This window comes from Gossypium arboreum, chromosome 13 (genome assembly GCF_025698485.1).
Source record: "Gossypium arboreum isolate Shixiya-1 chromosome 13, ASM2569848v2, whole genome shotgun sequence".
Lineage (NCBI taxonomy): Eukaryota > Viridiplantae > Streptophyta > Magnoliopsida > Malvales > Malvaceae > Gossypium > Gossypium arboreum.
The window spans coordinates 120822911-120840279 of NC_069082.1; the positions used below are offsets into that span (position 1 = coordinate 120822911).

The following is a 17369-nucleotide window of genomic DNA, read 5'->3' on the forward strand; positions in this document are numbered from 1 at the left end:
TTTGAGGTCCCATCTTAGTTCTATGTGGTAGAGCAATTGGAACATATACGGCACATCCAAATGTTCTTAGATGGGAAATATTTGGTTCCTGACCATGAACTATTTGTAAGGGGGAGACTTTATGATAACTTGTTGGCCTGATGCGAATTAATGCAGTTGCATGTAAAATTGCATGCCCCCAAGCAGTGATTGGGAGTTTTGACTTCATAAGTAATAACCTTGCTATCAATTGAAGTCGTTTTATTAAAGATTCTGCTAGACCATTTTGTGTGTGAACATGAGCTACAGGATGTTCAACACTTATTCCAATGGACATGCAATAGTTATTAAAAGACTGAGAAGTAAATTCACCAGTATTATCAAGACGGATGGTCTTAATAGGAAAATTTGGGAAATGGGCTCGTAATTGAATCAATTGAGCAAGCAATCTCGCAAACGTCAGGTTGCGAGTTGATAACAAAGATACATGAGACCATCTACTCGATGCATCGATTAAATCCATAAAGTACCTAAATGGTCCACATGGGGGATGTACAGGCCCACATATATCCCCTTGAATTCACTCAAGAAAATTAAGTGGTTCGTTATTTATCTTAGCTGGTGATGGTCGGATTATTATTTTCCCCAGTGAACATGCAGCACATGTAATGTTTTGAAGAATCTGCTGGCTCTTTAATGAATTTTCACATGAATTTTCAATTATTTTTCGCATCATTATTGAACCGGGATGGCCTAACCGGTCATGCCAAAGAACAAAGTCATTAGTAAACTTCTGGTTTACTATAGCATGTGTTTCTATAGAACTGATCTTTGTGTAGTACAAACCAGTAAAGAATGCAGGCAATTTCTCAACAATTTGTTTATTGCCTTGAACAATACTCGTAATTTAAAGGAATTCACAATTTCCTTCGTTTAAAGTCTCAATATGATATCCATTTTGGCGAATATCTTTAAAACTCAATAAATTTCTTTGAGACTTAGGGGAGTATAATGCATTAATAATTTCAATTTTTGTTCCCCTTGGTAATAAAATAATTGCTCTTTCGAGCCTTCTATAATAGTTGTACTACGGATATAGTGCTCACACTTTCTTCTTTCATTATTAAATGAGAAAAATATCTCTTGTCTTTCAATATGGTGTGAGTAGTTGCACATCGCTAGACATATATTTTCACCATTCATAGCTGATTGCTTTTGCGAGATAATGTACTTCAAAGAAACAAAATAACCACAAAATGTCACACATAATGGTGAAAACAGGTATTCAAAGTTCAAATTACTAAAAGGTCTATAAAACAAAATTATCACATAAAACATAGCACTAGTAAAGGTCATAACATCATTATTAAAGTTGCTAAATGAAACATAGAGTAGTAGAGGTTTATTTTATTATTTATCGAAATTTGTGGCCTTAATAATTTCCTTCAGGGGTAGAAAGAAAATCAGCCACTTCTAAGTGGGTTGCATTGCCATCATCAAAATCACCTTCGCCATCTTTATACACAAGATTGGTTTCTACTTTCTTTCCCTTCTGTTTTATGGACTGCTGATAAAGATCAACTAGATGCTTTTGTGTGCGACACACACGAGACCAATGTCCTTTTCCTCCACAACGATAGCATACATTAGTCACATTTTCACTTTTTTCTTTCTCTTCCCTGTTACCATTTTTCCGATCCCACTTGTGACAGTCCTAAATTGACCCTAGTCGGGAAGTGGTTTCGGGACCACAAAACCTAGTTAAAAATTTTGTAAAATATTAATTTCAGTGTTTTTGTTATGTGAATTACCTATTGTGAAAGTTGGGTGGTCTAATTTAGTTAATTGGATGCTAACTTATTTAGTTGGGATTTGATTGTATAAAGGAAAATTTTAGAAGTCTTTTTCTTAAAGTGGCCAATTGTTAACATGACTAAAATGTGGGGTTTGCATGTCAATTAGACCCCTTTTATTTTAGTGGACGGCAATGATGAAGGGAAATTTGTATCTTTGTGCTTTTTAAATTAGTAAAATAATGATAATTGGTTTTATAATATGAAATGAATATAAATATTATAATGAACACATGGTGATAAAACAAAGCTATATGTTATTTTTTCTCACCTTTGCCGAGAATAAAGAAAGAAACTAAGGAAAGAAGGCTTTGGATAATCGACCATGGAGGTCTAAAATTCAAGGTAATTTCTTGATTATTTGAGCTTCATCTTGATGAATTGAGTTTCTTGCTTGGTACCCTCCTTGACCCATGTTTCTACTTATTTTATCTTTGAAAGTGATGTCTTGGGAACATTCGGTTATAGGGGGAGTTTTGAATGTGAAAGCTGTACTAGAAATGGAATTTGGAGTGTTTAATGGACTCCATGTTGCTAAAATTTACATGAATAGAAATTTCTAAGCTTAAATTGTAAGAATTTAAGTTGTGTGGTTTAAATTGTCAAAGATGCATTTGGCAATTGATTATAATTTGTTAAAGGGTGTAAAGTATTGATAGTTCTAAATGGTACATAGTTAAATGAAGATGGAAGCTTGATAAAATTTTATTTAGAATGAAAGTAGGAGAAATGTGTATTCGGCCATGTTGTGATGAGTTGAATTTGAATGGTTGATGCTTTAGTTTATAAATGGTCATTAGATGAGTTTTAAACTTGTTAAAGTTTGATAATTTGGGGGTGTTAAATTGGGGAAAACGTGTAATAAAAATGGGTTGATAATGTTTGTTTGTTAATTGATGTTTGCACCATTGTCGAATGTGCTTAACATTAAGGCATGATTTAGTTAAATGCAAACTAATGGAAGAATGGAATTTAGCTTTCGCGTACATGTGTTAAAATGATAGAATTAGTAGGAAATGGGTATGAGCTTGTCAAATTTTTGAAATTAGGACCTTGTGAACTAAATGATATTCGGCAATGGTACTTTTTACATGAGGAATTCGGTGTTAATTGTATTAAATAAGGTTGAGGTAGTTGTCGAATGTGTTTATAATTAAGTAAGGTTAATAATAGAGCAATGAGTGGCTAGTAGAATCTAGTTAGTCTTATTGTTATATTCGGCCATGAGTTTGTATAATTGGTTTGTAATAGATTAAATTTGTTTATTCAAGCTCAAGAGCTTAGGGAGTCTAATTCGGATAAGAGAAAAAGCTACCTAACCGAATAGTCGATCAGAATCGTTCGACAACTTCCGAGGTAAGTTCTTAAGTATTTGAGTTTGATTCCTTTGTAAGTTTTAAGTTTTAAATGGGATGAATATGAATTAAGTATATACGTTAAGGTCAATGACTTTTCTAAATGATGGCATATATGATATTATGTTTTAAATATGTGAATGAGAACTTTCTGAGTAAATTTGTATAAATCTGCTTGGGACAACAAAGTAGTGTGTTTTGGAAAAATTACCATAAATTGTGGAAATTGAGTTAAAGGCTGAATAGATTACGTAATTAAAGCTTGATGCGTCTAGTTTCAGTATAAAAGAAATCGTGTAAGTAAAGGGTTGCCGATAATGAGATTTTTTAAGTTGTATGAGACAGAGTCAGAATGGCTCCGAAATCCCCTGTCCAGTATTTGGAAAATCATTATAAATCGTACAAAAATGATTATAAGATAAGATTTATATACTTAGACTCCTTAATGAGTCTAGTTTCAAACAAAATAAACGAAAACATATTTTGAATTCTGTACAATGAGAAATTCAATTCTTAGTGAAGAGTAGTCAGAATAGTGAAGCAGTAAAATAGGGGAAAATTTAAGAAAAATCTGGTATTGATTAGCCAAAAAAAAATTCTGAAAATTTTGTGGATAGAAGATATACGAGTCTACTTTCATGGAAAATTAACGGCACATCATTTGGAGTTTCGTAGCTCCAGTTACAAATAATTTAACGACTGTTGCTCAGGAAAACAGCTTGTAGAGAATATGTGATTATGTTGTAAACATTGATAAAACTTGTTTTAGTTGCTCATAAGCTATTGATTAAACCCATACGTGAATTCTAATTTGTGACATTATAAAATGATATATAAGTGTTAGATGGATCTTTGATATTAAAATTGTGAAATTGTAAGTTTATAAGTATTCGAATATGAAATGATAGTATGGCTTGAAATTGAATTATTCATTGGAAAATGATAGATGTAGATTCAGCCAAGACAAAGTGTATACATGAAAGTTTATGTGGTATATGAAGTATATTTGGATAATTGTGATGTGAATATATGAAAATTTATATTTTGATTCAGAATTTTATGTGATGAATGTGAATGTGTATATATGAGATAAGGTAGAATGGCCAATGTGATGAACGTGAAAGTGTATATATATATTGTGGCCAAATGACAAACTGTGGAAGGTGTGTTTTATTAGATATTTGATGAGGCAAATGAATTACAAATATGATAGTCGATGTGAATGCTGTAACATGTGAATAAATATGCATGAAACTTTGTGATGTAAATCCGGATTTAAGACCCGATGACTATATGTGGTGACTATGTCCGGTTAAGACCGGTGACTTAATCTGGAGATTTCATCGAGCTAAAGGCCTCGCCGATAATCCGAGTAGAGTTTAAAGCTATAAGACTTCACAATAAGAATTGCTTATAAATATATTCAATGCGAAAGGTTAAACAGGTATGTACTCCGAGTTTATATGTGAGCTTGATTTGAACTAAATCATAAGGTAGTTATGTGATGCATACGTGAGCAATCTATGAGACTATTCCTATGATTATGTGGCATCGGATCAGTGTGAAAGGTTATGTGAAATTATACAATATATCTATGTTACATGAGCTCACTTTTATGTGAAAGTTTATTTGCCTATTGTATATGATGAGATGTGCATATTCAGTAAAGGGATGATATACCCAAAGGAAGAGTGAAATAAAAATACGAACAACCATGTTATAATTTGATTGTTATCTGTTGACACTGCTTAAAACTTACTAAGCATTGTAATGCTTACTCCGTTTACTTTGTTTCCTCTGTTTTATAGATCTCATTTGGAAGCTACAGACTCGGGGATCGTCAGCAACTTGTTACACTATCAATATCCACTGCTTTGTACTGTTATGTTTTGGGTTATTTTATGGCATGTGTAGAATAGACCAGTAGCAGAAGAATATTTTGGTTAATGTATATAAGCCATGCGAAAATGGCGTCTTTTGAATGTGTACTTATAGAAGTTTAAATTGTATCCCTAGCTGTCTTTAGTATTTATCTAAAGGAATGTTCTTTATTTCAAAAAAAAAAATTTCAAAATTTTTACTGTTCTGATATGAGTTTCAAGTCCGGTAATGCCCCTTTACCTATTCCGGCGACGAATACGGGATAGGGGTGTTACACTACTTCTGGTAGGAATGTGAATTTTTAAAACGACCACCTCGACCATATCCATATCTATGTCCGCAGCTACGCCCACGCCCTCGGCCACGACTACGGCCACGCATACTACTATTTACATGGTGTGTTTCTTTTAATTCTTGCCCATTGTGTAAACTCACATTCGCTTCAGGGAATGGAGCAGAGCCAGTTGGGCGTAATTCATGGTTTTTCATTAGCAGCTCATTGTTTTGCTCCGCCACTAGGAGACAAGAAATTAATTCAGAATATTTCTAGAAGCCTTTTTCTCGATATTGTGTCTGCAGGATAACATTATTTGCATGGAAAGTTGAGTATGTTTTTTCTAACATTTCTGCATCAGTAATCTTCTCTCCACATAAATTCAATTGTGAAGTGATTCTGAACATGGCCGAGTTATAATCACTAACAGACTTAAAGTCTTGCAATCTTAAATTCAGCCATTCATAACGAGCTTTAGGCAAAATCACAGTTTTCTGGTGGTCATATCTTTCCTTTAGATTGGCCCAAAGAATTTAAGGGTCCTTAACAGTCAAATATTCGGTCTTTAGACCTTCATAGAGGTGATGGCGAAGGAAAATCATGGCCTTGGCCTTATCTTGTGTACTTTCTTCATTTCCTTCCATAGTCTCACCAAGACCCTTTGCATCTAAGTGAATTTCAGCATCTAGTACCCATGATAAATAGTTATTTCCAGTGATGTCCAGAGCCACAAATTCGAGTTTTATAAGATTTGACATTATAAAACTATAAGACAAAATATACAAGTCAATAATGTAAAATAAAGCATGTTAATATGCAAATGAAATAACACATACGCAAATGAAATAGATCAACTTGTTACCCTTACTTCACCTAAGCGTCCTTCGATAATCTTTAAAGAAAAAATTGTTAGCCTTGATTTCTTGTATTAGAGACTCGTGCTGATAACGTGTTGTGAAATAATAAAGAAAGAATAAACTAAAATGTGATAGAAGAAAGAGTGTAGAGAGAATGTAGAAGAGAGAGTGTATCTTCTTTTTATATATTATTTTTCATGAGTACATGAGCCCTATATATATAGGGGTTAAAAGTAACTCTCTAATTATTATAGGGCATGTAAAGGGTCATGACCTTTTATCTCCCATATTAATGGGGTATAGGAAAAGTCTCATAACTTATGGGGTATAGGAAGAGTTTTATAACTTATGGGGTTAATAATGACATCCACATAAATATTTCATAACATAATCTAATTTATGAAATTATAGAAATATTATTTTTTAAATTATAATTAATATTATTATTATTTCCTTTTCATATTTTTATATAATCTTTAAATGAAAAAAGTTAAAAATAAAATTTTAAGATTTCAACATTCTTTAATAATATTAAAATATAAAATTGCTACTACTTTACTTATATTTATTATTGAATAAATTTAAAAAAATATTACATATATATATTATGTAAAAGATGTTTGATCATGTTCGAAGTACATAAGACTGCTAATGTATTTCTTTTGTTTGTTTGTATTTTTGGCAGTAAAATTAGACTAGATTTCACTCATCTCTCTTTCTGCACCTCTTCTTGAACCCAAAATTATTAGTGGAATTGAGGTTGATTGTATGGTAATGGACATCTCTATACCTAACCAAAAATACGAATGGTAAAGCTAGAAGCTGCCGCCCAAACGTTTCCAATCTTCTTTATCCACACATGTTTTAGACTAATACGAAAACGTTGGAAATAGTAATATAATAATTAGAATTAAATAATAAAATAAAATAAAACAAAATGTAAAATGGGGGGCATTGATTCGTATGGTGATAAAAATTTGCAGTAAGTAACAAGTTTTCTCATCACGGAAAGATTCCTCCATGTCCTGGCAGGCAGCTAAGCCAACCTTATTATATATATAAATATATAAAGGCAAAGCCAACGAGCATATTTGTTAATCTTGTTGTCTACTTAGCCAACTCTTTTATTTATTCTATTCTATTCAATTCAGTTCAGTTCCGAACCCTGTTCTGTGTGCGATGGCAACAACATCAACGCCACAACCAGATTCATCTTCAAATTTGAGTATAACAGTGGAAAGCAATCCTTCCGATTCAAGACTATCTGAACTGGGGATTCAGTCATGGCCTAAGTAAGTGTGTTTTCATTCCTATATATGTGTTTTGTAAGTAATTGATGATGATGGGTGTTTGTGGTTATGGTAGATGGGGATGTCCACCAGGGAAATATATGCTGAAATTTGAGGCCGAAGAGACATGTTATTTGGTGAAAGGGAAAGTGAAGGTGTATCCAAAAGGGTCGTCTGAATATGTAGAGTTTGGAGCAGGTGATCTTGTCACCATCCCTCAGGGTCTTAGTTGTACTTGGGATGTCACCGTCTCTATTGATAAACACTATAAATTTGCTTCTTCTTCTTCCTCATAAATTCTACCATCTTCTGTACCATCTCTAATCTCTCCTTTTCTAACCTTATCTATTAATATTATACACTAAAGAGATTATCTAAAATTAGATTCAACTGTTTCCTTCAAGTAGTAAGTCATATGAATGATTTTTTTCTTAAATGATTAATCTAATGGTCCAAATTTCAATTTGGAGTTAAACTCTGACCTCCTTTGATGGGATTAAATAATTTGTGGAATTTTTAAAGGTTTTTAGTTTATGACATGTGATGGCCAACAAAGCTTTCTAGAAGCTTACAAACACTATATCGCTAATTGAGAATAAAATCTCCAAATAATATATTTTTAAATTTATTTAAAACATTTATCATTATTCTAAACATCAAATAATATTATATATTCAATAATTATTTTGTTCATTATTAAAAACTCCACAAACAAATTTTAAATAATAGAAAATGTTTCCTTTTTAAAATTATTTATTATACAAATAATATCATTTTAAATCTACTTCTGAAGAGAATTTTGTTATACACATAATTTACATGCTAGTCGTGACCAATGAAACCATGCTCTTCACCATTACACCTTCGGCAAAAAATGAAGGTTTTGTCAGACAAATGATTTGCAAACACTGCACAAGGCACCCTTAATTAGCATAATCTTGATTTCTTTTCTCTTCTTCTACCTTTACTTCTAAGCATTTCAAAATTCTCAGCTTTTTTATCCGGGTTTTTCAGAAAATAAGATAAAATGTCTTTTCTTTTACGGGTTTTTAGTCCTATTCCACAATTTGGATTTGGGTGCTAAGAAACTTGAAGCTTTTCTCTTACAGTTTATTATAATGGCTATTTGTTGGCCATATCTCTTCACTTGTGATGTTTCCATGGGGGAAGTAGCCGTAGAAACACTTCATTCAATCATATATAACTCCCAAGTGTTTGAATCTTTGTTGATAACGCACACTAGAACTTAGTTCTAATCACAAGTTTTGCTTTTCTTCAAATCACTCCAATGGTTGCCTGAGATGAGTGATAGACCTTCTTTTTTTTTTTTTTTTTTTTTTATGATTGGAAGGGAGCAATCTTGAACTCCAAAACAAAGCAGCACTTCATTTTACAAGAAGACGTTGAATAAACGTTAATTATCAAAATTATTCCACGTGTTGATTTTAGATTGGTGGTGCACAAACTAGGGACAGTCGATTTTATCCTTCTAAAACCCAAATGAAACGACAAAACCATATTACTAAATGCCCGTAAATTACATAATTCAATTAAAGAAATTTTCAAAATTTAATTTAATATTTTTTTTTGTCTCAAAAAATATTAATATTAAATTTTATATCACGAATCTAGTCTAGTGACTCAATTCATTAGTTTAACATTATTATTAATTTTAAAATGTATCTGACTTTTTTGCATAAATAATTTTGTATTTATTATATATTGAAAATATTTTCCACCGTAAATCTATTCTCCTATAATTAATTTGAATGCCCTGAAACATGCCTGCCCATTTGCTTTTTTTTTTAAAGAATAGTTCACAAATTTAAGTTTTAATTTTTTTATTTTTACAATTTCATTATTTTAATTTAAATAATTAATATTTTGATTATACTGATTAAAGTATTGATATTGGATAGGTGATTTTAAGAAAAATAGATGCCAACGTTTGCAATGTCAATTTTATATTATATAGTTGATTTTTTTAATGTCAAAATGTTACTGTAATAAATTTAACAGAAAAATTTTAATGGTGATAATAATTAGATTTAAATTTTTAAATTTGAAAAATAAAAAAATAAAATCCTAAAATAAAAGCAGAAATTATATTTCAAATATAAAGTTTTGAAACATATTTTGACATTCAAATATTTGTTTTTAAAATGGCCCAAAATACATTAGAAACCATTTTATTTAAAATTAATTTGGATGCTTATAAAAATAAAAATACTTTAAATAGAATAATAAAATTAAAAATTATATATAATATTTAATGTATTGTTAATATATAAGTCTCATACACCATTAATGAATAATAACATGATACATTATCATTAAATTAAATAAAAATATAAACAACTTATAAATAAATATTAATAATTTTATTTAAATATAATCAAATATTATAAATAAATATAAATAACTCTAAAATTTAAAATCTTTTAAGTTTAAAGGTTTAGATTCTTAAATCTCGAGCATAAGATTTAAAATTTTAAATATAAAAATAAAATTTTAATATTGACTTATAATTAATTATTATTTAATTATGTTTAAATAAAAATATTAATATTTATTTATATATCATCCACTATTTTTTAATTTTATTTAATAATTAAATCTCGCATTATTATTTATGAAATATTCTCCCTTTTATTTATCAATTCAATTAAATGAAACCAATTTGAGTTAAGAAGAGTATAGGTAAGCAAAAGGCAGCCTCCGACCAAGAAGGAAGCAGCAAGCAAGGGCAGAGTTTGGGCTCAATTCATTGCAAAATAAAAAAATGGAAGAAGCAGATGAGATGGTTACGCCAGGAGAGGTATTAGGAAAAGCCACTGATCTGAAAGCAGGGAAAGGAGCGTATGCCGCCTCTCACAACAACACCATCTACGCTTCCCTTACCGGCTTCCGCCGCATCCAGGCCCCTCCTCCCGCTTCCAATGACAAGGTTTTGGGTCTTTTTTTATTTTTCTTGTTATTTTTATGTTCATCCATTAATAAAAATTCTGGGTTTTAGATTTATTAGAGGGTTTTAGCTTAAATAAATATGACCCATTATTGTTTTTCCTCGTCTGGTCATAAGTTGTTTCTCAAAGTAATTTGTGGGGTTTTAGTTTAGACTACTTTGAACAATTTTTGCCCACTTTTAATTACGATATTCTTACAAATAATGTCGAAGGTTTTAGCTTTATTATTTAGGTTTGATGAATTATTCTCTCTTCCCCCCGCCCCCAACCCCACATTGGGATGGAATATATTCTTATAAGTTTAGGTAGGTATAATTCATACTTTTAGACTTTTAATTGAATCAGTGCTTTGAGAATCAAAATTAATGTTATAGAATGTGTTACTATTTTGGACATTTGTACTGATAATAATTTTATCGTACTCATTTACAGAGACCAACTGTGGAAGTAACTGGTCACAAAGCCCATGGTCCTGTTCCAGAACCTGGTTCGGTTGTCATTGCCCGAGTAAGTTCTAGATTCATGTTGCCAAAGAAGCATTTTGACATAAAATCACACTTAAGTTTTTGGTTGAATGTATGATGTTGATTGCTTGTGCTTCTTTATATGTTGCAAGCATTTATTTACTTTGTGATATCAAAATGTTTTTTTTATTTGAATAATAGGTTACAAAGGTGATGGCTAGGACAGCATCAGCTGATATTATGTGTGTTGGTCCGAAATCTGTGAGAGAAAAATTCACTGGTATAATTAGGTACATGATCTTCTTTTCTCTTTTATTAGGACTAAGCTCGGAGTTCTCTTCTTTGAAAATAATGTAATTGTTTAACATTCAGATATCGATTTCAGTCACAATTACCCGGGAACCGGTTTGCCGATAATGATTGTTAAATGTTAAATATATCCTTGTTGAACTTGTTACCTGCAAACTTTATATATACCTTCTCCCCTCTTGTTGAATTTGTTACCTGCAAACTTTATATATACCTTCTCCCCTCTTGTTCTAACATGAAAGAACTCTTTTCTTTCCTTTAGAATCACATGGTTTACTTTGGTTCTATGATCCAAAGGCTGTATACCCATTTGTTTTTGGGAAATTCTTTTTCTTTCCTTTAGAATCACATGGTTTACTTTGGTTCTATGATCCAAAGGCTGTATACCCATTTGTTTTTGGGAAATTCGTTTTTCCTTGTAGCCCATGATTCATTTAATAAAAATTATGTTAGGCAGCTAACGGTTCCATGCAACCAGGTATTCAAACCTTAAATTGATTGATGAAATTCTCCTTGTTTAGCATATCCTCGCCGCATCTGTCTTTTTCTCGATATGGATATATTGTCCCATTGATAGTGTGTACTGTCTATTATAAGTTTAAAAAATGCCATTTTCCCATCACTTTTGAGTTGTATAGAGTCCATGAGATATTCTAATGTTTGATAAATTTATATACTTCTGGCTAGATGTTGCAAAAGGTATGTATTCATTGAAAGACTGTTTATTTTAACAGGCAACAGGATGTTAGAGCTACTGAAATTGACAAAGTGGATATGCATTTGTCATTTCGTCCATTCTAATGTTTGATAAATTTATATACTTCTGGCTAGATGTTGCAAAAGGTATGTATTCATTGAAAGACTGTTTATTTTAACAGGCAACAGGATGTTAGAGCTACTGAAATTGACAAAGTGGATATGCATTTGTCATTTCGTCCTGGCGATATTGTCAGAGCAGTAGTGGTATCCTTCATGTTATAGGATGTCTTATTCATGAATCGTAACATTTCATCCAGTCAGTTGTTATTTTAGTGAAATGTATTGCAATGTATTTCGTTTTGTTTATGCAAATGGTTTTCCTTAACATTGCTCCTTTATTAAGCTGTCTCTTGGAGATGCACGGGCTTATTACCTATCCACGGCTAAGAACGAATTGGGCGTCGTGTCTGCTGAAAGCTCAGCTGGTAAGATTGCTCTTCCTTTTCTTTTCTTTTTAACTTTGGCCCGAACCATAGATGTTTCTTATTAGTCCTATTGGCTTCCTACTGTATGCATCCAGTATTGTGTTCAATGACTACTCGACTTCTGTTTCCATTGTATACTATAGGTGCAACAATGGTTCCGATAAGTTGGACTGAGATGCAGTGCCCATTGACTGGCCAAATCGAGCTAAGGAAGGTGGCGAAGGTCGTTAACTAACCCAACTGATGTCAAGCTAAGCTAGTAACAGCCTCAAATGTACTCAATTTCAAGTTTTGGCTATTTGTGAAACATGGTTTTAGGCAATTTTGTATCACAAAGCCCTTCCCTCCCTTATATGTACCTATATTTTTAGGTTTTAACTTTCTTGTTCCGTTTTGTTGAACTATATATTGCTGGAGAATTTGAAACATGTTTTCTTTGTGTTTGACTTATTGAATGATATTCCTTTTATTTTTCAGAAAGGAAAATTCCTTTGGTTTTTACTTGTAATATGGTATGGCTACATAAATTTCATGTTGAACCAAAAAGAAAATTTTCATGGTGTGCATAATGTTAGTATCCGAAAATAGGAGTGAGTAAAACTCGATTCAACTAAAAAAAATAGAAAAAAATTAAATTTTTAGTTAAACGAATCGAGTTATTCGAGTCAATTCGAATTCTTTTTCGAATTTTGAGATCGAATTGAGTTTGGTTTTCAAATTCGAATAATTCGAATAAACTAAATATCAAACTATAATAATTTATATTATTACCCCAAACTCTTAAAGCTCTTCACTTTCCTCTAAAAATTTGTACTTCTTCACACTTTTGCTCTCCTCCCATCCTATCCCCTTCTATCCTAAACCCATCCCCCCATTTTTTTTAAATATTTCCCTTCCAAAATTTTAGTCCTTCAACCTCTAAAATTTTTTTATTTTTCCCTAAACTTTTATTTCTCACCTTTTACCCCTAAATAAAAATTAAAATCATCAAGAAAAAAAGTCCTAAACCTAAATAATAATAATTTTATTTATATTTACTATTTATATTGTTAAATTAAATTTCACATTTTGTATTATTTATATTATTGAATTGTTTTATCATATTGAATCTTTATAATTTTTGCTAAAATTGAATTATTAGTGATACCATAAAATATTTGTGTTAAAATTTTATTTTGGTATCAATTTTATATTTTATCTTTAAGATAATTTTATTAAAAATCCTATTTTTACAATTAATATATTTTAAATTTCAAAATACATAGTGACAAAATAATAAAATAATTAAAGCAATTAAGCAAGTAAAGAAGTATAAAGAAGTATTTTCTAATATATTTTTTAATTTGATTATGGTGGACAAATTTAATTACAGTGGGTGACAGTGATTACAAGCACTCAAAATATTTTTTTTAATTTAACTCGAACAAATATATTCTATTTATTTCAATTCGAATTTTATTTCACTCGACTCGATTCAAGAAAATTTCAAATTGAGTTAGGATGATAAAATATGATTCGTCAACTCGATTAACTCAAAATATTTTTATTCGATTCAATCAAATGCTCACCTGTATTCGAGAATGGATCGTAAAACGGAAATGAAATAGTAGTAAAGGAGATAAAAATAGATCTTAAGTATAAAAAAGATTTATTTCATATACAAATGAGTTAAAAGATTATCCAAAAGATGAAAAAAATCAAATGTGGGACTGCAATCATAATAAAACCCCAACCCATATCCATAAGAAAACTAATTTATTTTTAAAAGAAAGGTATAAAAATTAAGTGGAAGAAGCTAACTTCCAAAACGATCGAAAAATCCCAACAGCTTCTGGCTTTGAACAACTCAAAAACTTTGAAACATGTCTTCTTGTTCATCATCTTCTTTTTCTTTGCTTAAACCTCTAACCTTTCCTTCAACTCCATGCCCCTCTCCTGCCCTTCTATTTCACAACAATCCCATCTACATCCCCTTCAAAACCACTTCCAACCACTCCAAAACTCTCCACCTCTCAAAGCGTCTAACCATTCCATTTGCTCTCACTGAATCCGACTCTCCCAAGTCCCTTCAACCCGACCTTCAAACCCTTCTCCAACAACTTGCTGTATGTGCTAAATTCATTGCCTTTTTTTTTTATCGAATTTTGTTCTTTGCATTTGTTTTCGTAATGCCATTTTGGATGGTTACAGGATAGCTTTGATCTTCCATCGGATTACTTTTCCCAGTTGCCGAACGATCTTCGTTTAGACGTAAGATGAATTTTGATGACCCTTTTGGATATAATTAACAATGTTTCTTTTTGGTGGGGGGTTATGGGTTTTTTAAAGCAGGTAAAAAAATTGATGGTGTTTGTGGGTGTTGTAAATGTGTGTTTTAGTTGAATGATGCTGCTTTTGATCTTTCAAATGGACCTGTGATTGATGAGGTTAGTTATCTTTACTCTTTGTTTTGGTTGCTTAATTTCTTCAATTAAAATTTCAGTCTTCAAAATTCTTTTGAGATTATTTGAAAAAGGATGAATTGCAGGATTATATAGAAAGATTAAACCATATATGCTTTGCTAGAAAGGATTCTGGAATATGGTTTTGAGAAATGGGTGTTGTTTCCTTATTGAGAGTCTCATTGTTAATGACTCCAATTGTGTATCATATACATAGGATGCAAACAATGGCTTCTTATCTAGTTATCTTCTTGTTAATGATCTTGTCCCACGTCGATTAATTCTTAGATTTCCCAAGGTCATGTATTCGAGTTCTGTGTGTTATGTTCTTCCTGTCTGAATTCATGTGAGGTTGTTAGCGTATAGGCCATCATCGCTCTTGTTAATTTACACGAGAGAAATGTTATATCACATCTATTATGTCCTGGGTTGCCTGTGATCTTGTATTCAGACTGTGCCTATGTGATCTTGTATTCAGACTGTGCCTATCTACCTTTTTTGCCAATTGGTTTTAAATTGTAGACTAAAACACGGTTTTAGGTTGAATGCTTAACACTGATGTGTCATTTCTAGTTCATGACATCCCTCATTTGTAGATATCCACCATTACTAAGTCTAAGTTCACATAATTTGATGCCTGAACCAATTTGGGGAACAATCCTTATTCTCTATCTTGCTTTCAGGAATTGTACAAAATGTTCAATCAACGATAGGAATTTTTTTTAGTGGCTTGTACAAGTTTCGATATCGACTATACAGTGTTGTTGATAACCTTTTTGTTACGAACCAGAATAAAACCGGTCATAAGGAACTTATCTTTTTGAATGATCTTTTTCAGTGTGGTATGGAGTTGGGAAAAACATTATTAAATCTCTCAAGAGCTTGGGAGTCAGCTGATACATCAACTTCGTATGCATTAGCAAGCAAGGTCCCGTTGCTTGCCAACTCTTTGACTGACAGCGCAAAATCAGGTAAGAAAAAGGCATCTGCAAATGACATCAAAATATCAATCTTAGATAAATTTATTTCTGAAATCTTGTTTGTTTCCAACTATTTGCTGCTTTTAGCATTTGGAAGGCGATTGGTAGCTGCTGGAAGAAGGTTCCAGGCTATGGGACAGTATGGTCAAGGCGAACTTCAAAAGGTATTTCGAGTAACCCGGAAATAGATACCTTTTGTTGTATCGTTGTCAATTTTATGAGCCTATATTATTCCAATTCTTCATTTTCCTTGAAAACTTCCATTTCCAACGAATGTAGATTTGGAGGTATGATCCTCTAAATGTAAGGAAAGCTTCGAAAAATTCCATATTACCTGTATCTGGTACCGAGTCTATGGAACATAGTCATGCACATTCTAACTTATTTTCATACAGATTGAAGAGATACTGAACTATTTATTGTAGCTCAAGATCAAGAAACAAGGAAATTGCACAGAGGACCTCAACCTCAACTCAGATCACGAGTCCCATGTCAAAAAGTTTTCTTGAGATTTTTAACCCCAACCCTAGAAAACTCTTATATTGTCTTAAAATTTGAATAAGATTCACATTGAACCATTGTAGATAGCAAAAGCAATGAATGCAGCTGGAAAACTTCTGTCTGCAAGTTCAATGTCTGCAACAACTGAAGAACAACCAAAAACGGAAACTAGAATGTTTAAGGTAGATGGAATTTCTCCACTTGTTCTAGAACATATATTCAGTTGAATGCACCTAAAGTAATTATTGAGTAGAAGTTGTTTTCCACTTGCAGTTTGGAGAACTTCAGGTTGAGGTAACATCGGAGAAAGCTAACATTGGAGCTGCAATAGGTTTCGTTTTCGGGTAAACATCTCATTCATGCTGTAATTTCTATTAAATATATCCTAAAACAATGTTAAATAACAGCTCTTACAAATTGAAAATTCCAGGAATCTTTCATGGCAAATAGCTCAGGGCATCCAAAGCATTCCGGAGAGTTCATTGGAATATGCAAATGACAATGCTCTGCTTCTAGCTAAGGTGCCTGAAAACTCTCTCGTAACAGTTAAACTGTTGCTATTGATACTAAAACTTGAAACTCTATGATGCAGTCATTAAGAGGAGCACTACTTGCAGTTTTCTATTCATCCACAATCTTGTCCGTTTTCACCACCATTGGACTTCTCTTACTTGGAAGACAACTAAAGTCCGAGGGAAAGTAACCTTCTTCAAGCTTTCTTGCACCAATTTTACTTGTGAGTTGGCTAGACTTGACAATGAGCTTCCACCAGGAATAATGGCATCAAGGATCAGGAAGGCTGCTATTCGGCCTGTCCTTCAAAATTACCAGATTCCAACTTGTTGCTGATTTCTGGTTAGTCATCTGGGTTATACATTTCCACGTCAACAAAAGAGATTTTGGCATATAAGCTGCCAATGTTTCTCACAGTTCGATTTTAACTTGTAGAATAACTCTCTATTAGCCTACTTTATTTGGATATTATTTGTAAGGGTCTTTGGTTTAATATTGGGACTTGAGTGCAGATGTTACCATC

General features: G+C 31.9%; 3 protein-coding genes across 4 annotated transcripts; all 3 read left to right on the plus strand.

Annotated features, from left to right (window-relative positions):
- The first annotated feature begins 7149 nt into the window (after positions 1 to 7149).
- Positions 7150 to 7868, plus strand: LOC108463367 (uncharacterized). Its single transcript, XM_017763312.2, has 2 exons — positions 7150 to 7491; positions 7565 to 7868. The coding sequence occupies exons 1-2, from the start codon at positions 7379 to 7381 to the stop codon at positions 7782 to 7784; spliced, it is 333 nt and encodes a 110-aa protein (XP_017618801.1). The 5' UTR covers positions 7150 to 7378; the 3' UTR covers positions 7785 to 7868.
- A 2267-nt stretch (positions 7869 to 10135) lies between these two features.
- Positions 10136 to 12897, plus strand: LOC128286634 (uncharacterized). The gene is made up of 6 exons (XM_053023950.1): positions 10136 to 10435; positions 10887 to 10961; positions 11120 to 11208; positions 12106 to 12190; positions 12330 to 12411; positions 12555 to 12897. Exons 1-6 carry the CDS (start codon positions 10271 to 10273, stop codon positions 12644 to 12646), a joined length of 588 nt encoding a protein of 195 aa, XP_052879910.1. The 5' UTR covers positions 10136 to 10270; the 3' UTR covers positions 12647 to 12897.
- Positions 12898 to 14169: 1272 nt separating this feature from the next.
- LOC108462592 (uncharacterized) lies at positions 14170 to 17357 on the plus strand. 2 transcript variants are annotated; one of them, XM_053023949.1, is made up of 10 exons: positions 14170 to 14516; positions 14602 to 14661; positions 14790 to 14837; positions 15691 to 15823; positions 15920 to 15996; positions 16258 to 16323; positions 16417 to 16515; positions 16607 to 16677; positions 16764 to 16854; positions 16926 to 17357. In XM_053023949.1, exons 1-10 carry the CDS (start codon positions 14274 to 14276, stop codon positions 17034 to 17036), a joined length of 999 nt encoding a protein of 332 aa, XP_052879909.1. In that variant the 5' UTR covers positions 14170 to 14273; the 3' UTR covers positions 17037 to 17357. The 2 variants fall into 2 exon arrangements, with proteins under 2 accessions (XP_052879909.1, XP_017618013.2); XM_017762524.2 differs by lacking the exon at positions 16258 to 16323.
- The last annotated feature ends 12 nt before the right edge of the window (positions 17358 to 17369 follow it).

Coding starts and splice junctions, on each gene's coding strand:
- LOC108463367 (XM_017763312.2), top strand. CDS start 7,379: ATGGCAACAACATCAACGCCACAACCAGATTCATCTTCAAATTTGAGT. Junction 7,492..7,564: donor GGGATTCAGTCATGGCCTAA/GTAAGTGTGTTT, acceptor TGGTTATGGTAG/ATGGGGATGTCCACCAGGGA.
- LOC128286634 (XM_053023950.1), top strand. CDS start 10,271: ATGGAAGAAGCAGATGAGATGGTTACGCCAGGAGAGGTATTAGGAAAA. Junction 10,436..10,886: donor CTCCCGCTTCCAATGACAAG/GTTTTGGGTCTT, acceptor ACTCATTTACAG/AGACCAACTGTGGAAGTAAC. Junction 12,191..12,329: donor ATATTGTCAGAGCAGTAGTG/GTATCCTTCATG, acceptor TCCTTTATTAAG/CTGTCTCTTGGAGATGCACG.
- LOC108462592 (XM_053023949.1), top strand. CDS start 14,274: ATGTCTTCTTGTTCATCATCTTCTTTTTCTTTGCTTAAACCTCTAACC. Junction 14,838..15,690: donor ATGGACCTGTGATTGATGAG/GTTAGTTATCTT, acceptor GATCTTTTTCAG/TGTGGTATGGAGTTGGGAAA. Junction 16,324..16,416: donor ACTCAGATCACGAGTCCCAT/GTCAAAAAGTTT, acceptor GAACCATTGTAG/ATAGCAAAAGCAATGAATGC.